The 26,125-nt window shown below is 50.9% G+C and overlaps 1 protein-coding gene across 3 annotated transcripts in view; it reads right to left on the minus strand.

The window, feature by feature from the left end:
• The window catches only part of SLC47A2 (solute carrier family 47 member 2), a 40,500-nt gene extending 15,706 nt beyond the window's left edge, over nt 1-24,794 (minus strand). Inside the window, exons 1-13 of one of the 3 annotated variants that reach the window (XM_008010625.3) lie at nt 24,460-24,794; nt 22,832-22,933; nt 22,434-22,502; nt 21,539-21,687; nt 20,435-20,477; nt 18,262-18,306; nt 17,852-17,949; nt 17,298-17,395; nt 16,173-16,286; nt 15,004-15,071; nt 13,626-13,734; nt 12,659-12,734; nt 12,197-12,266 (exon numbers count right to left, since the gene is read on the minus strand). In XM_008010625.3, the coding sequence (XP_008008816.3) occupies nt 12,197-12,266; nt 12,659-12,734; nt 13,626-13,734; nt 15,004-15,071; nt 16,173-16,286; nt 17,298-17,395; nt 17,852-17,949; nt 18,262-18,306; nt 20,435-20,477; nt 21,539-21,687; nt 22,434-22,502; nt 22,832-22,933; nt 24,460-24,582 (1,164 nt within the window). In that variant the 5' untranslated portion in view covers nt 24,583-24,794. The other 2 variants (XM_008010623.3, XM_073004754.1) reach the window with 2 other exon arrangements.
• Between the last annotated feature and the right edge of the window lie 1,331 nt (nt 24,795-26,125).

Genomic DNA, 26,125 nt, shown 5'->3' on the forward strand with positions numbered 1-26,125 from the left:
AAATTAGCCAGGCACGGAGGTGCATGCCTGTAGTTCCAGCTACTTGGGAGGTTGAGGCAGGAGACTTGCTTGAACTTGGGAGGCAGAGCTTGCAGTGAGCTGAGATCGCACCATTGCACTCCAGCCTGGGCGACAGAGCGAGACTCCGTCCCAGAACAAAACAAAACAACATTATACTGGAGGTTCTCCCCAATTTGGAAAGCAGAAGTAAAACTGTCTATTCACAGATGACATGATCCTACATGTAGAAAATCTTAAGGAGCTCAGACACACAAAATATTAGAACAAGGTCACAGGATAAAGGATCAATAACCAAAAAATCAATTTTTTTAATAAATATGAAATTAAGAAAACAATTTCATTCACAGTAGCATCCAAAGAATAAAATTCTTTGGGATAAATTTAACATAAGAAGTATAAGATTTGTCCGTTGAAGATTATGAAACATTGCTGAGATAAAGAAGTTCTTTTTTTTTTTTTTTTTTTTTGAGACAGAGTCTTGCTCTGTCGCCCAGGCTGGAGTGCAGTGGCACGATCTCAGCTCACTGCAAGCTCCGCCTCCCGGGTTCACGCCATTCTTCTGCCTCAGCCTCCCGAGTAGCTGGAACTACAGGCACTCGCCACCTCGCCCGGCTAGTTTTTTTGTATTTTTTTAGTAGAGACGGGGTTTCACCGTGTAGGCCAGGATGGTCTCGATCTCCTGACCTCGTGATCCGCCCGTCTCGGCCTCCCAAAGTGCTGGGATTACAGGCTTGAGCCACCGCGCCCGGCCTGGAAGTTCTATTTTAAATAGAGACATTCTTTTTTTTTTTTTTTTGAGACGGAGTCTCGCTCTGTCGCCCAGGCTGGAGTGCAGTGGCGCAATCTCGGCTCACTGCAAGCTCCGCCTCCCGGGTTCACGCCATTCTCCTACCTCAGCCTCCCCAGTAGCTGGGACTACAGGCGCCCGCCACTGGGCCCGGCTAATTTTTTTCTATTTTTTAGTAGAGACGGGGTTTCACCATGGTCTCGATCTCCTGACCTTGTGATGCCCTCCTCGGCCTCCCAAAGTGCTGGGATTACAGGCGTGAGCCACCGCGCCCGGCCAATAGAGACATTCTGTGCCAATGAATCCATTGGAGGCCTCAATATTGTTAAGATGACACTTCTCTCCAAATTGATCTATAGATTCAACACAATTCTTTTCAAAATCCTAGCATGCTTTTTAGTAGGAATTGATAAGCTGATTCTAAAATACATACAAAAAAGCAAAGGACGTAGAAGAGTCAAAGCAGTTTGGGGACAGAAAAGAACAGTTGGCATATCAATAGTACCTGATTACAAAACTCCCTATAAAGCTACAGTAATTAAGACTGTCACGGCCAGGCGCGGTGGCTCAAGCCTGTAATCCCAGCACTTTGGGAGGCCGAGGCGGGCGGATCACGAGGTCAGGAGATCGAGACCATCCTGGCTAACACGGTGAAACCCCGTCTCTACTAAAAAATACAAAAAACTAGCCGGGCGAGGTGGCGGGCGCCTGTAGTCCCAGCTACTCGGGAGGCTGAGGCAGGAGAATGACCGGAACCCGGGAGGCGGAGCTTGCAGTGAGCTGAGATCCGGCCACTGCACTCCAGCCTGGGCGACAGAGCGAGACTCTGTCTCAAAAAAAAAAAAAAAAAAAAAAAAAAGACTGTCACAATAGCATAGCATAGACATAAATCAATGGAACGGAATTGTGAATTCAGAAGTAAAACACTACATTTATGGTCAGTTGATTTTCAACTGTGTTTCCAAGAAAATTTACTGGAGAAATGAGTCTTTCATGTGCTAACAAATGGTGCCAGGACAATTGGATATCCATATGTAAAAACTGAATTTAAACCCTTACTTCATACACAAAAACGAACGAAAAATGGATCATAGGCTAGGTGCGATGGCTCACACCTGTAATCCCAGCACTCTGGGAGGCCAAGGCGGGTGGATCATGAGGTCAGGAGTTTGAAACCAGCCTGGCCAACATAGTGAAACCCCATCTCTACTAAAAATACAAAAATTAGCCGGGCGAGGTGGCACACACCTGTAGTCCCAGCTACTCAGGAGGCTGAGGCAGAAGAATCACTTGAACCTGGGAGGCAGAGGTTGCAGTGAGCCGAGATTGTACCACTGCACTCCAGCCTGGGCAAAAGAGTGAGACTCCATCTCAAAAAAAAAAAAAAAAAAGGATCATAAACCTAAGTGTAAGAAAGACTTAAAATTAAAACTTTTGAAAGAAAACAGAGGAGAAAATCTTTGTGACCTTAAGTTAGGCAGAGTTCTTATATATAAAATAGCAAAAGCATGAGCCATAAAAGAAATTAAGGAATTGGACTACATTAAAAGTGAAAACCTTTGCAGCTCAAAAGATACCATTAAGAAAATGATTCAGTTAGGCCGGGCGTGGTGGCTCACGCCTGTAATCCCAGCACTTTGGGAGGCCGAGATGGGTGGATCATGAGGTCAGAAGATCGAGACCATCCTGGCTAACATAGTGAAACCCTGTCTCTACTAAAAATACAAAAAATTAGCCAGGCGCAGGGCACAGTGGCGGGCGCTTGTAGTCCCAGCTACTCCGGAGGCTGAGGCAGGAGAATGGCGTGAACCCGGGAGGCGAAGCTTGCAGTGGTCGAGATCGTGCCACTGCACCCCAGCCTGGGCGACAGAGCGAGACTCCGTCTCAAAAAAAAAAAAAGAAAAAAGAAAATGATTCAGTTAGGAAGAAAAAGTTCAAGAGACCTATTGTACAATATGATAACTATTGTATACTTGAAAATTGCTAAGAGTATATTTTAAGTGTTCCCACCACAAGAAAATTAGAATTACGTAAGGTAATGTGTATGTTAATTAGCTTGATTTAGCCATTTCACAATGTCTAAACATAGTGAAATGTTTACATATACACAAACATAGTGGCTGGGCGCATTGGCTCACGCTTGTAATCCCAGCACTTTGGGAGGCCGAGGTGGGAGAATGGCTTGAGCCCAGGAGTTCTGTAGTGAGCTAATGATGGTGCCACTGCACTCCAGCCTGGGCAAGAGAGTGAGACCTGTCTTAAAACAAAAAAAAGCCGGGCGCGGTGGCTCAAGCCTGTAATCCCAGCACTTTGGGAGGCCGAGGCGGACGGATCACGAGGTCAGGAGATCGAGACCATCTTGGCTAACACAGTGAAACCCCGTCTCTACTAAAAATACAAGAAAATTAGCCGGGCGTGGTGGCAGGCGCCTGTAGTCCCAGCTACCCGGGAGGCTGAGGCAGGAGAATGGCGTAAACTCGGGAGGCGGAGCTTGCAGTGAGCCGAGATCGCTCCACTGCACTCCAGCCTGGGGCACAGAGCAAGACTCCCTCTCAAAAAAAAAAAAAAAAAAAAAGAAAAGAAAAAAATGTATACCATAAATATATTTATCTGTGAATTTAAAAAATAAAATTTAATTTAAAAAGACAAGCCACAGCCTGGGTTTGCAAATCATAAAGCTTGATAAAGGACTTGTATCTAGAATATATAAAGAACACTTATAACTAATAATAAATGTTATGCATTGAATTGTGCCTCTCACAAAAGATACTGAAATTCCTTTTTTTTTTTTTTGAGATGGAGTTTCGCTCTTGTCACCCAGGCTAGTGTACGGTGGTACGACCTTGGCTCACTGCAACCTCCACCTCCTGGGCTCAAGCAATTTTCCTGCCTCAGCCTCCTGAGTAGCTGGGATTACAGGTGTGTGCCATCATGCCCAGCTAATTTTTGTATTATTGGTAGAGATGGGTTTCACCACGTTGGCCAGGCTGGTCTTGAACTCCTGACCTCAGGTGATCTGCCCACCTCAGCCTCCCTAAGTGCTGGGATTACAGGTGTGAGCCACTGTGTCCGGCCAAAAGATGTTGACATTCTAACTCTCAGTGCCTATGAATGTTATTTTATCTGGAAATGAAGCCTTTGCTGATGATCAAGTTAAGATGAAGTCATTAAGGCCCTAATCCAATATGACTGGTGTCCTTATTAAAAGAGGGAATTTGGGCCTGGTATGGTGGCTCACACCTGTCATCCCAGCACTTTGGGAGGCCGAGGCGGGCAGATCATGAGGTCAGGAGATCAAGACCATCCTGGCCAACATGGTGAAACCACGTCTCTACTAAAATACAAAAAAAAAAATTAGCCAGGTGTACTGGTGTGCGCCTGTCATCCCAGCTACTTGAGAGACTGAGGCAGGAGAATTGCTTGAACCCGGGAGGTGGAGGTTGTAGCGAGTCCAGATTTCAGTACTGCACTCCAGCCTGGCAACACAGCAAGACTCCGTCTCAAAAAAAAAAAAAAAAAAGGGAATTTAGACAGAGACACACATGGAAGGAACACATGAAGAGACAGGGAAAAGATGACCATCTACAATCCAAGAAACCCCTGAGGCTGCCACAGCTAGAAGAGAGGCCCAGAACAGATCCTCCCTTAGTGCCTTCAAAGGAAGTTTAAGTATGACCCTGCTGACACCTTGATTTAGGATATCTGGTCTCCAGAACTGTAAGACAGTAAATTTCTGTTATGTAAGCCATCCAATTTTTGGTACTTTGTTATGGGAGTGCTAGTGTCTTAGTCTATTTTGTGTTGCTGTGACGTAATACCATAGACTGGGTAATTTATAATGAACAGAAATTTATTTGGCTCACAGTTCTGGAGGCTGGGAAGTCCCAGATCAAGGGACATCTGGTGAGTGCCTTCTTGCTGTATCATCCCAAGGCCTGAAGGGTAAAAGAGCACACAAGAAAGAGGGGAAGGGGGCCAGACTCATCCTTTTGTCAGGAACCCACTCTTGAAATAATTAACCCACTCTTAAGATAATGACTAATCCATCTCTTAAAGGGCCCACCTTGACAGGGCACACTTTGGGAGACTGAGGTAGGAGGGTTTCTTGAGGCCAGCAGTTCAAGACCAGCCTGGGCAACATCATGAGACCTTGTCTCAAAAAAAAAAAACAAAACAAAAAAAGCGACCAAAAAAAGTTCTATCTCTCAACACTGTTACATGAACATATGAACTTCGGGGGACACATTCAAACCAAAGCACTTAGCAAGCGAATACAACCAGCTACCAAATATTATATTTTCACATTTAAAAAATTTGTTTTATTTTATTTATTTTGTATATTGAGACAGGGTCTTGCTCTGTCACCCAGCCCAGAGTGCAGTGGTGCAGTCATAGCTCATTGCAGCCTTGAACTTCTGGAAACAAGCCATCCTCCCATCTCAGCCTCCCTAGTAGCTGGGACTGCAGATATGCACCACTATGCCCAGCTTTTTTTTTTTTTTTTTTTAATGTTTTGTAGAGATGGTATCTTGCCATGTCATCAAGGCTGGTCTTAACCTTCTGGGCTCAAGCCAACCTCTTTGTTTAGCCTCCCAAAGTGCTGGTTTTATAAACTTGAGTCTTCACACCTGGCCTATTTACTTTTTAAATGGGCAAAAGACTGAAATAGAAATTTCACTGAAGGCTACATATGAATGAATAGTAAGCACACAAAAAAGGGCGCATCATTAGAGAAATGCACACTGAGACCACAGTGACATAATAGCATATACCCGCGGGGATGGCTGCAACAAGAGAGGAAAAGCCATCCCAGCAGCTTGTTTTGTAGATATTGACAAACTGATTCTAAAGCTTATGTGGAAAGGGAAAAAAACTCAAAACACAACATTTACAAAGAAAAGCGATGTTGGAGGAGTGATACTATCCAATTTCAAGAATTACTATGAATCTACAGTAATTAACACAGCATGGTAAAGTTGGCCACACTGTCTTGTCTGTTGCATTATAGTCAACCCTAATGTCTATTAAATGGCTATTGTGTTTCAGACACTTTCATACATGTTAGCTCAGTTACTTCTCGTATCAATACTTTTTTAAATTATTATTATTTTTTTGAGACAGATGCTCTGTCATCCAAGCTGGAGTACAGTGGCGCAATCTTGGCTCATTGCAACCTCCACCTCCCAGGTTCAAGCGATTCTCGTGCCTCAGCCACTGGAGTAGCTGGGATTACAGGCCCGCCACCAAGCCCAGCTAATTTTTGTATTTTTTGTAGAGACAGGGTTTCACCATGTTGGCCAGGCTGGTCTCGAACTCCTGACCTCAAGTGATCTGCCTGCCTCGGTCTCCCAAAGTCCTGAGATTACAGGCATGAGCCACTGCACCCAGCCTTGTATCAATACTTTATGTCAGGGTTGATTTAAAGAAATTCTTTTAATTGTGATAAAATACACATAAAATGTGCTGTCTTAGCTGTTTTTAAGTGTACAGCTCAGCAGTGGTAAGTATACAGCCAGCCTTCCATACCCACACATTCTGCATCCATGGATTCAACCAGCCATGGATCAAAAATATTTGAAAAACAATAATACAACAATTAAAAAAAGACAGCATAGCAACTGTTTACATAGCTTTTACATTGTATTAGGTATTATAAGTAATCCAGAGATGATTTAAACTCATAGGAGGATGGGCATAGGTGATATGCAAATTCTGAGCCATTTTATATCAGGAACTTGAGCATCAGTGGATTTGGGTACCTTGTGGGGTCCTGGAACCAGTTGCCCAAGGATACCTAGGAATGACTGGATTGGTGAAAGAATAGACAGAAAGATCAGTGGAAGGGAAGAGAGAGCCCAGAAACAGACTCATACAAATACAGTCAACTGATTTTGACAAAGGAGCAAAGGCAACTGGAGAAAGCCTAGTTTTTTCAGGAAATGGTACTGGAACTAGACATCCACATACAAAATAATGAATTTAGATATCCTGTTTTACAAAAGTTAAAACCACAGACCTAAAAGCAACATGCAAAACTATAAAACTCCTACAAAATAATAGAAAGTTTAGATGAATTTGGGTTACACGGTGACTTTTTAAAAATTTTTATTTTACTTTATTGTTAGAGGTGGGGGTCTCACTCTGTTGCCCAGGCTGGAGTGCAGTGGTACAATCATAGCAGACTATAACCTTGAACTCTTGGGCTCAAGCAATCCTCCTGCCTCAGCCTCCCAAGTAGTGAAGACTATAGGTGTGCACCAACTGCCGCCCCCCGTCCCCCAGCTAATTTTTAAAAACTTTTGTAGAGATAGGGTCTCCCTGTGTTGCTCAGGCTGGTCTTGAACTTCTGGCCTCAAGCAGTCCTCCACCCACAACCTCCCAAAGTGCTGAGATTACAGGCATGAGCCACCACCCAGCCTGACTTTTTAGATACAATACCAAAAGCATGATCATGAAAGAAAAAACTGTTAAGTTGAACTTCGTTAAAATTAAGAACTTCTGGCTGGGCACGTGGTGGCTCACGCCTGTAATCCCAGCACTTTGGGAGGCCGAGACGGGCGGATCACGAGGTCAGGAGATCGAGACCATCCTGTCTAACACGGTGAAACCCCGTCTCTACTAAAAATACAAGAAAATTAGGCGGGCGTGGTGGTGGGCGCCTGTAGTCCCAGCTACTCAGGAGGCTGAGGCAGGAGAATAGCGTGAACCCGGGAGGCGGAGCTTGCAGTGAGCTGAGATCATGCCACTGCACTCCAGCCTGGGCGACAGAGCGAGACTCCGTCTCAAAAAAAAAAAAAAAAAAAACCTTCTGCTCTCCAAAAGATGATGGTAAGAGAATGAAAAGCCATGGGCTGGAAAATAATATCTGCAAAGCACATATCCAATAAAGAACTGATATCCAAAATGTGCCAAAAAAAAAATCCATTCTTCAATCTCAACAATAACAACCCAATTAAAAAATGGGCAAAAGATCTAGGCAGACACCTCTTCAGAGAAGACCTCTACAGTTGACAAATAAGCATATGAAAAGATGCTTAACGTCTTAAGGCATTGGGGAATAGCACATGAAAACAGTGAGATTCGGCCAGGTGCGGTGGCTCACGCCTGTCATCCTGGCACTTTGGAAGGCCGAGGTGGGTGGATCACTTACGCCCAGGAGTTTGAGAGCAGCCTGGCCAACATGGTAAAACCCCACCTCTACTAAAAGTACAAAAAAAAAGTAGCCGAGTGTGGTGGCGCGTGCCTGTAGTCCGAGCTACTTGAGAGGCTGAGGCACAAGAATTGCTTAAACCCAGGAGGTGGAGGTTGCAGTGAGCTAAGATCATACCACTGTACTCCAGCCTGGATGACAGAGCAAGACTGTGTCTTCAAAATGAAGAAACAGAAATACAGCTGCCACTATACCCATTAGAGGGGCTAAAATCCCAAACACTAACAATATGAAATGCTAGCGAGGATGTGCAATGACAAGGATTCTCAAACAGCGCTGGTGGGAATGCAAAATGGTACAGCTACTTTGGAAAGCAACTTGGCACTTTCTTCGAAAGCTTCCATAGTCTTACCATGCTCTCTAACAATCATGTTCCCAGATACTTACTCAAATGAGTTGAAAACATGGCTACACAAAAACCTGCACGTGAATGTTTAGAGTAGCTTTATTGATAAATTGCGAAAACTTGGAGCAAACTAAGATGGCTTTCAATCAGTGGGTGGATACACAAACCGTGGTACATCCCTACAATGGGGTATGATTCAGTGATAAAAAGAAATAAGCTATCAAGCCACAAAAGACATGGAGGAACCTTAAATGAGCATTGCTATGTGAAACAAGCCAGTCTGGAAAGGCCACATACTACATGATTCCAACTCAGTGACATTCTGGCAAAGGCCAAACTATAGAGACAGTTAAAAATAGTGGTTGCCGGGGGTTCCAGAAGGGGGTGGGGAGAGGCTAAGGGATGAACAGGTCGTGCACAGGGGCTTGTTAGGGCAGTGAAACTGCTCTGTGTGATGCTGTGACAGTAGATACATGTCACACATTTGTCAAAGCCCGTAAGATGCACCCTAATACCAAGAATTGGCAAGGAAGTAAGGAAACTGAAATCCTCATATATTGCTGGTGGGGATGTAAAATTGTACAACCACTTTAGAAAACAGATCGACAGTTTCTCTCCTCTCCCCTCCCCTCCCTCCCCTCCCCTCCCTTCTCCTTTTCTAACAGGATCTTTCTCTTTCACCCAGGCTGGAGTGCAGTGGCATGATCACAGCTCATTGCAGCCTGGACCACCTGGACTCAAGTAATCCTCCTACCTCAGCCTCCTGACTAGTTGGGACCACAGGTGTGCACTACCATGCCCAGCTAAGTTTTAAATTTTTTATAGAGACGGGGTCTCCCTATGTTGCCCAGGCTGGTCTCAAACTCCTTGGTTGAAGTGATCCTCCCACCTCAGCCTCCCCAAAGTGCTGGGATTAGCAGCACTGGTATGCTGGCATGAGCTACCACACCCGGCTGGCTGTTTCTTAAAAAGCTAAAAATAAAATTATCATTTGACCCAATAGTCCAACTCCCAGGACTCTACTAAAAGAAATGGAAACAAATCCACACAAAGACTTCCACGTGAACATTCTAAACAGCATTATTGATGATAGCAAAAACTAGAAACAACCCAAATGTCCATCCGCTGATGAATTGAATGGATAAACAAAGGCGGTATTTCCATACAATGGAACTACTCAGTTTAATAAAAGGAGTGAAGCACTGACGCATGCCACAGCATTGATGAACCTCAAAAACAGTATGCTAAGGAGAAGCAGCCAGACACAGTACTGCAATCATATGACCCTAGTTACATGAAATTGTTCATCCAGACAGAAAGCAATGCAGTGGATTGCCCAGGGCAGGAGGTGGGAGCAGGGATTAACTACAAAACAGTCTCCAGGAAATTCTGGGGGGTGATGTAAAACTAGTTGGTGGTGATGGTTACATAACTCTAAATTCATTTAAAATCACTGAGTTATATACTTATATATGAATTTTATCATATGTAAATTATAACTCACTCAAAGTTTACAAAATATAAAAATAAGGCTCATGGAAAATGTAAATTAAGAAAAAAATGACTAGCCAGGAGGAAAAATGATGGGCCGCACATACACAGGCCCTCAGGCCCCGGTAACTGTTCTCTGTAACCCTGACTCGGAGTTTCTTGGTAGCCAAGTGACTAGAGAAGTACTACCCCCTGGAAGGGGAGGCCTACTTAATTTCTTCAGAAGTGCTGGGCCAGTTGCCATGGCTCATGCCTGCAATCCCAGCACTTTGGGAGGCCAAGGCAGGAGGACTGCTTGAGCCCAGGAGCTCAAGACCAGCCTAGACAACGTGGCAAGATTCCATCTCTACAAAACTTTAAAAAGAAAATGAGCCGGGCATGGTAGTGTGCACCTGTAGTCCTAGCTACTCAGGAGGCTGAGGTAGGAGGATTGTTTGGGCCCAGGAGGTCAAGGCTGCAGTAAGTTGAGATGGCACTGCTGCACTCCAGCCTGGGTGACAGAGTGAGACCTGTCTCAAAAAAAAAAAAAAAAAAAAAAAAGCAAAGCTATTCTTAGCTTTCAATTTCAAGAACGATTTCTCAGGTGTGGTCTCACCTAGACACTAGAGAAAAAGTGTGAATAGTGTCTTTTAACAGTATCCAGGCCGGGCGAGATGGCTCACACCTGTAATCCCAGCACTTTGGGAAACCGAGGCGGGTGGGTCACCTGGAGCAAACTACTGAGGTCAGGAGTTTGAGACCAGCCTGGCCAACATGGTGAAACCCCGTCTCTACTGAAATATAAAAATTAGCCAGGCGTAGGGGTGCAGGCCTGTAATCCCACCTACTCGGGAGGCTGAGGCATGAGAATAACTTGAACCCAGGAAGTGGAGGTTGCAGTGAACCAAGATCGCACCACTGCACTCCAGCCTGGGAGACAGAATGAGACTCTGTCTCAAAAAAAAAAAAAAGTATCCTATGACAAAAGCAATAACGGGCTCCATAAAGTAGTTTCGTTTCATGTTCCTTGATAAAGGCCACAAATATGATGTCAGAACACAGCCCAGAGAAGGCATTTCTGCCGAGGCTAAGAACATGTGACCCAAGCTTGTCGCTTTCTGAATGCCCAGCTGTATTCACAAATAAATCCTACAATAGCTAGTGAACTGGATGGAGTGCACAGAGGCCTTTGGAAAAATCCTCCATAAATATGATTTATTACAGTAGATTTGCAATGAGTGGGTAATTATTATGCGAGTGTTTTTTCCCCGGGTGGGGAAAGAGCTGGAGTGTGCCAGGGTTCCGTGGTGCTAATTAAGGGCATATCCCTCTGCAGAGCTATGGGAATGTATGCAAGGGGTGTGTTCCTGAAGAATTCACAGAACTTGAGATGCGAAGTCGGAGAGCTGTGAGTTCCAGTTCTGCTTATTAAGCAAGAGTTTGGTGTTTTGGGTTTTGTTGTTTTCTCTTGTTTTTAAAAAATCATAGCTGGGTGCCGTAGTTCATGCCTATAATCCCAGCACTTTGGGAGGCTGATACGGGAGGATGACTCGAGCCCAGGAGTTAGAGACCACCCAGGGCTTGGAAGATAAACCCGGCAGCTCCCGAGGCCAGCCCTGCCTCCACTGTGCCGGTCTTCCTCCGGCCCAGGCTGGTGACTCAGGCCAGCGTTGGAAGGCCCACCAGGAGCGGACTCCACCTACCACAGTGTGACCCTGTCTCTACAAAAAACACAAAAATTTAAAAATTAGCTGGATGTGGTGGCATGCACCTGTAGTCCCAGCGACTCCGGAGGCTGAGGCGAGAGGATCACTTGAGCCCAGGTGGTTGAGGCTGCAGTGAGCCATGATCGCACCACTGCACTCCAGCCTGGGCGACAAAGCGAGACCTTGTCTCAAAAAAAAAAAAAAAAAAAATCACATAATTCAAATCTATGTTAAATAACACCTGTCCTTTAGTGATCGATGAAGCAGAAAGTCCAGGTCCGTCTGTGTTCTGGGTGGGCTCGTTCTCTTGTAGAAATGTCCCTCTGTGCTGGCAACAGGATATGGTTGCCATTCAGCTCCTGGCCCGCATGGGGCATAGGTCAATGTCATGGATTTGTGGCTTTACACTGCTGCAATTTTTCAGTTCTTTGCTAATCTGCATTCGCTTTTGAGCTGTGTAAATTGCAGAAGAGGGAAGTCGTCGTTTGAAATAAGAATGGAACTATTATCAGCAAATACTTTGGGCACGTACTATACAGTTAGCCCTTCACGCGTATTAACAAGTTCATCCTCACAGCCCTGCGAGGTCTTGGGGAGGGCACAAGTACATAAATCCTGTGGCGGGGAGTCAGGCTTTGGATCAAAGTGGTACTTACACAGATGGCCTCAAACACGTGAAAGACGCTATAAACCGGCAAGACCTGGCTCACCAGGGCAATGACATCTCTGCAGAAGAAATGAGAAAGCATTAAGACAGACGTATCCTTTGAGACCCGTTTACATCCCTTCTATTCCACACCCCACCCCCATAAGAAAAAGCTTGGGAATAGAGGTAGATCCCACACACAAATGTTTTCTGTGTCTGTGGGTCACACCTAAACCTTCAGCAAAGCCCCCACAATTTTGGACTGCCCTTCAGTTAGCCTCTTGTCTGTGGACAGGCACTAAAGGCCTAGGGTGGACAGACAGAGGTTGACTTCCTCTCAGTGACAGCCAAGCCTGGGCTCCTCCTGCTTCCTTTGGGCCTAGCACTGAGCCAGGCCTGTGAAAAATCTGAGGACAGGCTGGGAACCACTTTGACATTTTCCAAAAGTCAGCATAGAAAACTGATTACCTACTCATCACTGGTAAAAATACGCCCCAGCTGATTTTTCAGGATGCTTATCACGGTGCCCAGGAGCACGGAAATGCCAACTGGAAGAGATAAAAAGTGCAGCAGTGACAGACCCCGAGCCAGGAAGCACCCCTGCTCAGATCAGCAAAGGGCTGGCCCCTCCATCAGGGCCAGTCAGCCCAGCCCTCTGCAACCAGGTGCCTTTTGTCACGGGCCCTGATGTCCTCTGCATCCGAGGCGTTCATTTGGGCTAGACGGTCTTATAGGAAGGGCAGAGTGGAAGATGCTTCCACTCCAGTGGTTCTCAGAGTGGGCGGCACACTGATCCAGCAGCAACGTCACCCGGGAACTTGCTAGAAACAGATTCTCAGACCCTGCCTCCGACCTACTGAATCAAAGCCTGCTGGTGAGGCCCAGCAATCCGTGACCAGCCCTCTCGGGGATTCCGGCGCAGGCTACAGCCTGAGAACCACTACAGGGAAGCCCGTCTGAGCCTTCCAGCCTCAGAAAGCACAGCCACGATGTCGGAAGACACGAGTGGCTCCTTCTCAAGAGTGGGTTGGCAGCTGCCGGGCTCATGGGGGTGCTGGGAGGGCCAGGCTTGCAGAAGGACTCTGGACAGCTGGAAGGAGAGTGCTGGGCGGGAAGGGCCTTCAAAGAGTCAGGCTTTTCTCTAAGGTAAGTGGTAGAAGCCAGCTGTCTCCAGAAGAGTCCCACAATCACAGCGGCAGGGAAGGAGTGAGTGGGGATGGGGAGAAGGTGGTGGGAGGATCGCTTGCTGCTCAGAGGGAGGCAGCTGTCAGCTTAGCAGCAGAGGCTGGCCTGGGTCAGATGGCAGGTCCAGCAGGCTTGGAAGATAAACCTGGCAGCTCCCAAGGCCAGCCCTGCCTCTACCATGCCAGCCTTCTTCTGGTCCAGGCTGGTGACTCAGGCCAATGTTCAAAGGCCTACCAGGAGAGGATTCCACCTACCTATGCAGAGCACGCCCGAGACGGCCGAGCGCTTGGCCTGCACAGTGTCCGCAGCCCCCAGAGCCATCCCCACTCGGACACAGACCCCGATGCTGAGCCCCAAGGGAATCTGGGATCAAAGATAAGAAAGCACTGTCAGTGGGCCCACCCTCCAACCCCTGAAGTCCTGAGCCAGCCTGGGCCAAGAGGGACGGGAGCGGGAAGGCAGGGCAGATCTCAGGCATGCAGCATAAGAGGTGTGTCACATTCTTGCTGCTGACGATAAGGCCGGGAGAGCTGGGGCTGGGAGAAGGGTGGGGGTAACCCCCACCATGAGCCAACCAGTCCCACCACCAGCTGTGCCATCAGAGGCAGCACAGGCAGGCGGGCCTTGCAACCGAAATCACTGTGTTGTCAAAAGCAAATGAGTAAACAGATTTTAAAGAGGCGACTGTGGTCTTAGTCCCGGAAAAGCTCCCTGTAAGAAAAAAGAGATTTCAGCAGAAACCATTTGTAAAAATAAGAATCTCTAAATTGGTTTTGTAATGTAGATGTTTGTGACTCCTTTGCTTAACGCTGGGGTCAAGGATAACGTGCAGATGCGTACCGGAGTGACGTGGGCTGCATAAGCAAGATGATGGCTGTGTCTCTGTGGGGAGTAGAGGGGAGGTGGGGGCTGTGGTGGAGGAGAGCCCATGGCCCTGGTGGGGACGCTGTCACCCAGCTCTGGCCAACTGCAGGGTGCAGGAATCTGGGCCACTGCTCAATGGAATGTGCCCTTTTTTTGTTTTTTTTTTGTTTTTGAGACAGAGTCTCACTCTGTTGCCCAGGCTTGAGTGCAGGGGCACGATCTCGGCTCACTGCAACCTCCACCTCCTGGGTTAAAGCGAATCTCTTGCCTCAACCTCCCAAGTGGCTGGGACTGCAGGCCTGTGCCACCACACCCGGCTAACTTTTTATATTTTTAGTAGAGATGGGGTTTCACCATATTGGCCAGGCTGGTCTTGAACTCCTGGCCTTGTGATCTGCCCCACCTCAGCCTCCCAAAGTACTGGGATTACAGGCACGAGCCACCGTACCCGGCCTGGAATGTGCATTTTTTAAAGAAAATTCAAAAATAAGATTCTGATGTGAAATCTCCCAATTTAAAAATAATGCTAATTACTTTTTAAAATTCCAACATCTGTGGGTGAAATATCACCCTTGGTGGACAGGTTGTGGGCACCTGTGTGTGAGCCCTGGCGTACGCTGAGCAGGGCCTGGACCTGGTGGGCACGAGAGGCCCTGGGTGGTCCCTTAGGAGACAGAGACAGCCTCAGGTGACAGCCTGCCCCCCTCCTATGACACCTCCAGCCGTCAGGTGGGAGATCTGGGGAAGGCACCCCTTCAGGAGCCTTACCATGTAGGACACAGTGGCCACCTCGTAGATGACAGCCTGGGCGGAGAGATCCACCACGCTGAGCAGCCCTAGAGGAGAGGCCTGCCGTGAGCCCAGCCCGCAGCCCCAGACACCCAGACCCTGCGCCAACAGGACGCTGCTCCGCTTTGGGGACTCGTGCAATTTTTGTTTTTTTTCCTTGAGACAGGGTCTCACTCTGTAGCCCAAGCTGGAGTGCGATGGTGCAATTACAGCTCACTGCAGCCTCCACCTCCTGGCTTAGGTGATCCTCCCACCTCAGGCCCCCAGGTCACTGAGACTACAGGTGGTGCCATCACACCCAGCTAATTTTTGTATTTTTTGTAGAAACAGAGTTCCACCATGTTGTCCAGGCTGGTCTCAAACTCCTGGCCTCAAGTGATCCACCCGCCTCGGCCTTTCAAAGTGTTGGGATTACCGGCGTGAGTCACTGAGTCCGGCTGATTTTGAAGGGCAGATTGGTAACAATGACAACAAAAAGACATTCCTGCCTGGCCTTTAGCCTGTTAGGAAAATTCTGCCCAGTGCCCCGGAGGCCCCTGCAGGCTTCCCTGTGTGGTCTGTCTGTTCAGATGAACTCAGGGTGAGGGAGGAGACAGAGCGTGGGACCAGGGTCCAGCAACTCGAGTTCGGTTCTCGGCCCTCCCACTGATTTTCTATTTGTGGAGTTGCTCTGTTCTTGCGCCCCATTTTCTCATCTGCAAACATGGGGCAGGGCAGGGCAAGGGTTCTCATATTCAGGCTGCCTGGAGTCCTCACTTCGCCAAGTGCTCTAATGAGCACGCACGAGGCAGCGGGTGGGAGCCTCATGCTGGCAAGCCCGGGCCTCTGCTCACACCCGCAAACCAGCTCAATCTGTCACTCCTCTGTGCCTTGGACACCTCCCACGGGCACCTACTCCGCCTGGCCCATGCTGGGATTCAGGTACGAAAGGCCCAGGCCTGCCTCCTGGACGCTCACAGCCTAATGGAGAGGCAGACCAGCAACAGACGGATCAGCCCCGCTGGGCAGTGGTGCTCTCTGGGTCCATGCCTGAGGGCCTGGCCAGTGAAGTCGGAAGGGGGCTGGTGAGCTGCCATCCTGGGGAGGGGGCTTCTGGGCTGGGTGAGCCGCCCTCACGCCATTGCGCCCCCCCATGCTCTCCCACGTACCCATGAGGAAGCTCCCGATCTCATAGGCCCACCACTCAACACAGATCATGAGCATGCTGGGGACAGCCAGGGAGAAGAAGGGGCCCCAGTCCTGCAGGCACTGGCTGGACCAACCTGGAAACAGAGGCCCCATGAGCTGACATCCTGCCCTGTTTGCCCACCCCATTCCTGCTCCCCACAGCCAGGAGGCCCCTAAACAGCTTTGGCTCTTCCTGCTCTGGGGCTTAGCAGGCCCAGGCACTGCGTGTTTTGTAGAGGGAATGCGGCTGGTCTAGAGCTGGTGTTGGGGCCCGTGGAGGAGGAGGATGCAGGAACAGGGCACCAGGCTCACCTGGCCGGTCCACGGGATGGCCCCAGGGCCCAGGGCGTGGATGTTGGTCCCCACTCCACCCTCAACAGTGTGGGATCTTGAGCAACTACCCACCACTCCGCAGGCTCCATTTCCACCTGAAAACCCCAGGCCTTATATCTGCTCTGCCTCCCTGGGGAGTTTTCAGGGGCGGCATGAAATCAAGGATACTGAAGGGAAACACACCGCAGGTGCGCCGGGCAAGCTTGGAAAGGGCTCAGCCAAGGGCCCTGCCCCACGTGAGGCCCCAGGGGCCTGCAGAGCTGTTCCTGAAATGTCTGGCAAGAGGAGGCCCTTGTTGTATGGGATTGGCTCTCAAGAGGCAGAAAAGCACGGGCAGGCCCCTACACGCCTGGTGTTTCAGCAAATTACTTAACCTCCGTCTGTCATAATCTCCTCTTTGTAAGATGGGGCTAATGAGGTGGGGTGAGGTTTAAATGAATTCAGGAATGTCGGGCACCCCACGCACTGCTGACGCCTGGTATTCCATGGGTGTCAGTGCTCTCACCGCCATCCCGAGAGCTGGGGCTGGGCAAGAAAGCTCCCTGGGCCAGGCTTCTGTGACGCAGCAGGGGTCTGCATCGTGACACCTTGGATGGAGGGACTCCGGGCCCTTGGGGCTGGGGAAGCAAAGGGGGAGGAGGGGGCCGTGCAGGGTCCTGCACCTCCTCCAACAGGCTCCACTGCACCCTCTGCCTGCCGACCGCCCTGTCCCAAGGCCTGGGCAGCTGTGCCGCTGGCCTGCTCAGCCTCCCAGAGCAGGCCAGGCCTCCCACCTGCCCACGTCTCCAGGTGCAGCTTCTTCAGCACAATATAGAGAAGGAGGAAGACGGTCTGCGCGAACTGGGAGATGATGTTGGCATAGGCAGAGCCCCTGGGAAAGGAGAGAGAACAGGGCTGGGACTGATGCCAACTCTGCCACTGCCCTGCCTGAGAGAGAGGTTGCTCTGGTGGCCAACCCGTGTGGGGCAGGCATGGCTCTGCTCTACTCCCATCCTGGGATCAGACTCAACCAGGGCCCACAGGCACCTCTGGCCATGGTGGCTCTACCCAGGCAGCCGCGACTACAGTGTCCTGGGGGCCACCCTGCCAGTGCCCACTTCGCCTCTGCTGGTGGGCTTGGGCAGGAGTGGGGAGTGGCTGTCCTCTCACCTGATCAGGCCTCAAACTGAGGTCCCAAAGGGACCATCAGGCCCCTCCAACTCCCCATAACCCTCCACTTTAGGATGACACAGGCAGGGCCAGGATGGTGACTGACCTGTCTCCAGCATGGGTGGGGAACTCGGTGGGCAGTGTCCCCTGACTAGGCCCCACCAAACCCCGGGCTCACCTGATCCCCAGGTTCAGCACGGAAACCAGGACATAGTTGGCCACACCGTTGACACAGTTGCCCACCACACCACTGAGGACTTGGGGCCAGGTGATCTTCTGAAAATAAATGAAAACTGGCCCTGCTGAGGTGTGAGTGGGATGGATGGAGGATGGACAAACCCAGGGTTTGGAATGGGGACTCCTCCTCCTGCCCCTTCAGCCATCCCTGTTCGGGAGTTGGCAGAGGCTGGGACGCACAGCCTCTCACCTGCCTCTGTGCGGGAGGTCAGGACGTGGCAGGTGGGTTGGAAGCAACCCCTTTCAGAAGCCGGTTCACAGAGGGTGGAGAGAGGGGGAAAGCCCCAGGCCCCCTCCCACTGGAATAGGGCAGTGTGCTGGAAGAAGGGCCTCCCCGCACACCAAATGTACCTGATTTTGCAAATATTTTGCCAGCAGATTGTAAAGAAAAATCACCTGTATGAAGAGCAAGCCCAAACAAATCAACAACAACGACCAAAACCCACCAAATGAGCATTCACAGACATTCCTTTCCAGGACGTAGTACCCTAGATTGGGGCAATGACTTCATCGAAGTATGTCTGGGGCCTCTCAGGTGCGGCCAAAGCCTACCCAGCCACCTGGACTCGTGCTTGGGCCCGGCCTATGGGAGAGGCCCCCTCAGGGCTCCCTTCTGCCACGGGGGAGATGAGCAGGCGTGCTTTGGCTCTGAGAGAGTACCCTTTGCACACATGCTCATGGTGCACAGTGCCTGGTAGGCCTTCCGGCTGCTAAGCCAGGCCTCCATCAGCTTAGGAAGGTGAGAAGTGACCCAAGGGCCTGTTCACAGAAGGGCCTACTTTGGCTCTGGCCTTAGAGACAGGATTTGAAGTCGTGACCTCGGACGAGGGAATGGCAGGTACTGAGACATGCTAGCTGCGAGCTGCCTATGCTAAGCAGGTTCAAGACCCTACGGGGGTGACGGGGGTGGCAGGCCCTTCCCTGGCCGGGGAGGACCGCAGGGGAGTGTGCGTGGCAGTGTGTGTGCTGGGGGCACTTTATCTACCCTTTCTCTCCTTTCTTAAGGGGAATAGAATGGGCATCAACTGAAACCTAACCCAGGGCCCTGTCCCATTCCTTCCTGTAGCTCTCCACTTCTTTTCAGCATAGTGTACTGATACGAGTACAGAGCTGGAATAGACCGGGTTCGATTCCTGGCTCTGCCTCTCCAGAGATGTGTGATCTTGGGCAAGTTACTTAACCTCACACTTACAGATGAGTTTGTCTCCTCCTCTGTAATAGGGATAATAATAGTGCGTGTGTGTATTTAATACACACTTAATATTTTACATACATAAATATTGCAAAGTTAATATTGCAAAGTGCTTACAAAATGATACATGGGACATTTTAAGCATTCCAAGTGTTAGCCACGCCCTGTGTTAGTCTTATTAGTCACTATCATTGGCAGTTAACTTTTGCAGCTGCATTTTATGGAAGGACCTTGGCTTGCTGACAAAGAAGACACCACAGTGACATCTGTATAGGGCATTTCCCCCTGACCCAGCCCCAGTAGTCCTGGTTGACAACATGCCATCACCGTTGTCCGAAAAGCCAAAGTATGGATTATATGGAAGACTGAGAGAAGAGCAGTCCTATAAGGGGGTTTCCATCAACCGGAAGAAATCTGTAACCAACTGGGCCCCAAAAGGGTCATGGCACTGGCCTGGCAGAGAGGTGGGCGTGGCTGGGTCTGCTGGGACTGCACGCTGTTCGGGCATCCCACCTTCACCCTGACCTCTTCCCTGCCCAGCTCCCTTGCCCACAGCTCTCTGCCTGGTGCCATGGAGGCTACACTGTCAGAAAGTGAGCTCAGCCTGGTAGGGCCGTCCAGCACACAGAACTGCCAGTCGTAACAGGCATCACCAACCTGCAAGTCAAACAGTGAAGCATTGGAGACATTGAGATCTCCAATGCTCTTCTCCAAGCATTGCAGAAGAGACATAGAGATCCCCGGGTCGCTGGACATACAGACACTGACCCAGATAGATGCACTGTTGATTAATTTAGTATTTAACAAATCAATGCAGAAACGAGAGAATATGCAATAAATGGTGTTCAAAACATTTTTAGTTGGATTAATATCTTAAATGTAAAAATAGAAACCCTGGAAGGGTTCAAAAAAGTATAAGCAAATGTGTATATAATCTTGCAGTGGGTTAAGTATTTTTATTTATTTATTTTTTTTGAGACAGAGTTTCACTCTTGTCACCCAGGCTAGAGGGTAGTGACATGATCTCGGCTCACTGCAACCTCCACCTCCCGGAGGTTGAAATGGGATCAATATGTGTATATTGGGTTATAATATGCTTTCTCCCTTTAAAATATGTCATTAGTCTCTTTATAGGACTAAATAACCTTCCACAATATCAATTCCAAAGGTTATCTGGTACCCATAGTTAGGCCATACTTCTCTTCTGTCAATCATCCTCATGGCGCAGCAGGAAGTCACAGCAGGATAGGACGGGAAAGCAAAAAGCCAGAATTTAGGAGAATGTGATTCCATGCTCAGCAAACAGGGCACCTCAGCAAACAGGGCACCTACCGGAAGTCCTGGAATGAAAATCATGACATAGTCCTCGGTCAACCTGCAAGAGAGGGAGAAGCTCCGGAGCTGACCAGGCTGTGGCCTGGGGAGACAGGGCCCTCTCCCCTGTGTCCTCCAGGACAGGGTGCTCAGCCGCTGTCCCAGGGTCTCGCCGGGACTGTGAAACCTAGCATCAGGGACTGCTGCTTCCAGATGCTAAACAGGTGCCAGGAGGGGCAGCTGAAGCACCCAGACACCCAGGCCTCAGGACTAGGGAACTTCAATTCAGAATAACGTGGTTTGTAAGAAAAAACGGTTATATCTTAAAAAGCAATAATCAAATGAAAGGTACATTATATAAATGAACAAGGCATCCCTATGAGAGGGCATCTCTAAATTTAATAGTAAACTATAGGCCGGGCGCGGTAGCTCACGCCTGTAATCCCAGCATTTTGGGAGGCCGAGGCGGGTGGATCACGAGGTCAAGAGATCAAAACCATCCTGGCCAACATGGTGAAACCCCGTTTCTACTAAAAATACAAAAATTAGCCGGGTGTGGTGGCGCATGCCTGTAGTCCCAGCTACTCAGCAGGCGGAGGCAGGAGAATCACTTGAACCCGAGAGGCGGAGGTTGCAGTGAGTCAAGATCGCACCACTGCACTCCAGCCTGGGCGACAGAGCCAGACTGTCTCAAATCATCATCATCATCATCTATAATTCATCAGAAAGTGATTGTCATCTTTCTCCTTTTTGGAATATGGGAAAACGCACACACTTCATTTCTTCAAAAGCATCAGTAAAGCTCCAACTGTGTCCCGGGCACACAAATGCAAATAAAATGCAAATCCCAAATTGTTTCTCGCCTTGCCTCCTTAATTAAAACTGAGCGTTTGTCCACCTCTGTCCCCTGCTGGTCACTGCTGGAACTGCAGCCGTGGGGAGAATCTCCAAACCAAAGCCTGGAAGGTACCCACAGGCCCAGTGCACTGTGAGCACTGGTGGCCTAGAGAAGCATGGGGTCTGAGGGCTGGGCTGCTTCAGGGTTTCCCTCGGCGGCCCGGGTTTTCCAGGAGCCGCTGGGTCTCTGGCAAGCCCTATCTCCCCAGCCGGAGCCCAGCGCACCTGGACACGTCCGGGTCCTGCCTGAAGAGCAGCAGGATGTGCCCGGTGTTGAGGAAGAGCGCCCAGCAAGGGAGGCAGCAGAGGAGCAGGACCAGCGCGCCCCGCTGCAGGATCACGCCCACGTGCTTCTTGTTCGGGCTGCCGAAGCTCTGCAAAACAGCCCGCCCCGCGTCAGCCCTTTCCACTGCCCCGGCCATTCCTAAACCCCGCGCGGGGAGCGGACTGTCAGCAGCGCCAGCGGTGTGTGACGGAGCCTGCGGCCTCTGGTGACCGCAGCCTGGCGCCCGCAGCCTGTAAGGGCACAGGGGCCTTCCTGAGCCTGGGCCCCACACTGTCTCCACTGTTCTTCCAAAGTTCCAAGGAGGACGAAGTCATGGGGGGCTTCATCATATGTTGCGGAGGGATAAGTGGAGCCAGGACCAAGCCCAGGTCCACCGTGAGGCTAGAACCCCCAGGGAGAAGTGAGGCCTTGCCGCTTTGTGACCCCACGGCCACCTGGGCAGCCCCTGCTGGACTGCAGGCCCCTGCAAGCAGGGAGGTTCCTTCTGTGTCCCCTTGGCCTTTGACACACGCCTGCATGTAGGCAGCCGAACTTAGGAGTGAGGCTGGGGAACTGGTTGTCTTTCTCTACTTGGTGACCTCCTCTGGGGACAAGAGGTCAGAGAACTGTCTCCACCATCTCCACCCCTTTCTCCTGGCCCAGACTCTTTCAAAGGGGAAGGTCTGTTTCCCTGACAGCCTGTGGTCCTTGGAGGTGGGGCAAGGGCAGCTGACCCCAGGGCCCATCACTCCCAGATCACCTGGGTACATCCCTTCCACCTGCCATCTCCATGGCACCTGTGGGATTGGCTCTGCCCTTGCCTGGCTCCCTGCCCAGCTCCGGGAGGCCACGCACCTGAGACATCAAGGTGTCACATGCCGAAGACAAACCAACTCCTACAGAAACTCCGCAGACATTGACAAACTGGTGCCACACACAGGAGGAAACAAGAGCTTGTCAGGCGAGGCCTGAAGACAGGCCCCTGCACCTGGGCTGAGCCGGGGTGGGGAAATGCTGCCCATCAGGCCGCGGTGGCAGAGGTGGCTCTGCTCCGCAGCCTCACGTGCTGTGTGCCCCAGGGCCAGACTGCCTCCATCTCCGGCCCTCAGTTTCCACCTGTGAAGGCAGCTGTCCAGCCACGTGGGCTGTGTCTTCCCATCCCTGACCAGCCACCCAAGACGGGCCCACCCGGGAACCCGGTGGAAAAGCCTGGGGAGAGAATGTCCCCGCTCTGGGCCAAGCTGGGTACTCACGGCCACCGCAAGGGTCACCGATGCCAGCTCCACCTTGCCCAGGTGCCCACAGAACACAGTGCTCACGATGTAGATCATGAAAGTCAGCATCTGGAACAGGAACTGGAGGATAGCGGCCGGGTCAGACCTGGGGCCACAGGTGCCCACACAGCCCAGCCCTGCAAGACAGACCTCTCCAGCTTTGAGGGCCCCGCACCAGTGCCCCGAGAGGTCACCTACGCCCGGGAAAGCCAGGGCCGGCGGTCGGGTGGCTTGAGCCCAGCTCCCATTATGTCTTCTGCAGCCGCAGTCACCCCTGGCCTCCACGTTCCTTCCCAGAAGGGTCAGTGCACGAGAGACACCCAGCGCAGTGCCTGTTGCCCTGAGCTTGACCCAAGTGTCTGATACTGATACTGCCATTCCTATTATAACAATAATTTGGGCCGGGCGCGGTGGCTCAAGCCTGTAATCCCAGCACTTTGGGAGGCCGAGACGGGTGGATCACGAGGTCAGGAGATCGAGACCATCCTGGCTAACACGGTGAAACCCCGTCTCTACTAAAAAGTACAAAAAACTAGCTGGGCGAGGTGGCGGGCGCCTGTAGTCCCAGCTACACGGGAGGCTGAGGCAGGAGAATGGCGTAAACCTGGGAGGCGGAGCTTGCAGTGAGCTGAGACCCGGCCACTGCACTCCAGCCCTGGCGACAGAGCAAGACTCTGTCTCAAAAAAAAAAAAAACAAAAAAAACAAAAAAACAATAATTTGGTCAGGCCGCACAACCCAAAAAAGGAGGAGAATTAAATACACCAAAATCTTTAGTAATGGCTATTTCCAAGCACTAGGATTTGAGTTAAACTTCTTTCTTCTTTATAACTTTCAGTTTTTTCTGAAAGTTTTACAGGAAGTGCAAATCCATTACTCCTTTCTTTTTTTTTTTTGAGATATAGTTTCGCCCTTGTTGCCCAGGCTGGAGTGCAGTGGCGCGATCTCGGCTCGCTGCAACCTACCCGTCCTGGGTTCAAGCGATTCTCCTGCCTCTCTCTCCCGAGTAGCTGGAATTACAGGCGCCCGCCACCATGCCTGGTTAATTTTTGTATTTTTAGTAGAGTCAGGGGTTTCTCCATGTTGGCCAGGCTGGTCTCCAACTCCTGACCTCAGGTGATCCTCCCTCCTCGGCCTCCCAAAGTGCTTAGATAACAGGCATGAGGCACCACGCCCAGTCCATTACTCTTCATGGTCAGAAAAAAAAAAAATGTATATAAAACAATTTCCCCTTTGGAAATGAAATGGGTAGCCGGCCCCTTCTTCCCCCTGCAAAGGTGCTGCAGGCTTCATGCATCTCCGGGCTGCATTTGTCCTGGAGCCATCTTCCAACTCAGGCTTTTGTGGGTTTCCAGCTGAGGCACACCCACCGCTTCTGTCTGGGGGCTGCCTGCTGCTGAGCAATGTCAGGCCCCACTGCCACTGGGGATTGTCCAGGGACAGCCTCCAGGAGCCGTCCTGCTGTCCCCAGACTCTACACCTGGCAGTCAGCATGAGCAGTTTCTGGAGAAAATGTGAGCACATTTCTGGATCCTGCCTGCAAGGCAGACACCCTCAGCCTCTCAGCTTCCTCCACTCCCTGCCTGCCCCCCAGCTCCTCCTCCTTACCAGGGGTCCAGAAAGGGCAAAGAGAGTCCACATCTCAGCCCCAAAGCCTCTGGGAACCAGCCTGCTGAGGGCAGGACAGCAGCCCCCGTGGTGCGGGGGCACTGTGTCCTGGAGGCTATCCATTCCTGGCCGGGGCGTTGGCCACCCTGCACGCGTGAGCGCCCGCACGGCCAGCTTTGTCCAGCAAGTTGTCCCCTGCCTGGGCAACCCGTGTCAGTACAGCTTGGCTAATGAGTAAGGGGCAGAAGGAGGGGCCACCATGGCAACTTGTGGGATGAGCCCTGCCTCCCAGGGCACTGAGGCCCTGCTGCCCAGCCCACTGCCCCAGCCACTGGGGAGGACAGGATAGAGGCCTGGGCTCCTGGGAGTCACCCAGACGCTGCCTGTTGTGTCTGGTCTCCCAGAGGGATTGGCAGTAAGGCCTCAGCAGGAGAAGGTCCAGGGCTGCCTGCAGTGGCTGTGGGAGGTGTGCTGAGGCCAGGACAGAGCAGCCTGGCTGGGGCAGCTGAGCCACTGGGCGCCCTGTACCCAGGTGTGATGGTGCCCACAATGACTCCCATTTTTCAGAGGAATTGGTGGCCTGCCCGAAGTCACAGAGCAGGTAGTGGCAGAGCCTGAACAGCCCCCAGCCCTGCCTTTCCCTGGGAGAGGGCGGCTTCCCAAGAGACAAGGGCCTGGCAAACCCCGTGGCAGTGTGGTCCCTAGCCTTTCCTGCTGGAGGGGCCTGGGCCTGTGCCTGGGGATGGGGATGGCAGTTAGGACACCTCGGCAGAGTCCCAACCCCCCCACTGCCCGTCACCCCTTTCAGCAGCATATCTGAGAGCTGGGGGTGGCATTGCTTGGGAAAGCAGCTCACTATGCACGCCAGTCACTGTGCCCAGCAAGGCTGTGACTCGGCATCCCACCAGGGTCCTCCGTCACCCTCCCAAACAGCCCTCTCTGCTTTTCCTTGCTTAGATGGCCTGTGACTCCCCCCTCAACCTGCCCCAAGACCGCAGGGCAGTGGGAACCAAGAGAGGCATCTAAGGATTGCACTGGTCACCTAGCACAGTCCTGGATCAGGCTTTTGGGTGTGGGTTCAGCCCAGGAGAAGTGAGCGAAGGGGCAAGGGGGGCAGGAAGATGGCAGGCAGGCCAGCGGCTGTGGGAGGCCTGAAGATACCCCAAAGGCCCCACTTGGTTCCCATGTCCATCCCTGTATCGGAGGAGTGACCGGTGGGATTCTGAGATGCAGCCCCCAGAGCCACGAGGAGGAAGGAGCAGACCCTGAAGGAGAGGAGGCAAGACAAATACAAAAAAAAGGGGTGCACTACACCCATGGGCCACCCCGAACGTAGGCACAGCCCCACCCCAGTCAACACGCAGTCTTCTTTTTTGACACAGAATTCTGAAACGCTCCACTGGAAGCACCTGCATCAGGATCACCTCGGAGGTCACGTTCCTGCCCTTGTTCTGATGGCTCCTATCACGGCACTCTCCAACCTGTGCACCAGATAGTACCTTTACCACCTGCCTAGAGGAGAGAAGACATTTGATCACCATCGTGATTGTGATGATGACACCAAACGGGAGGAAGTACAGGTGAAAGCTACAGCTCCGCAGGCCAGGCTATAGTTAGTATGTCTGACTTCCCTCCTCCAACACCTTCTCCACATCCTTCTCACCTT

Source organism: Chlorocebus sabaeus, chromosome 16 (assembly GCF_047675955.1).
Source record: "Chlorocebus sabaeus isolate Y175 chromosome 16, mChlSab1.0.hap1, whole genome shotgun sequence".
Taxonomy (NCBI): Eukaryota; Metazoa; Chordata; class Mammalia; order Primates; family Cercopithecidae; genus Chlorocebus; species Chlorocebus sabaeus.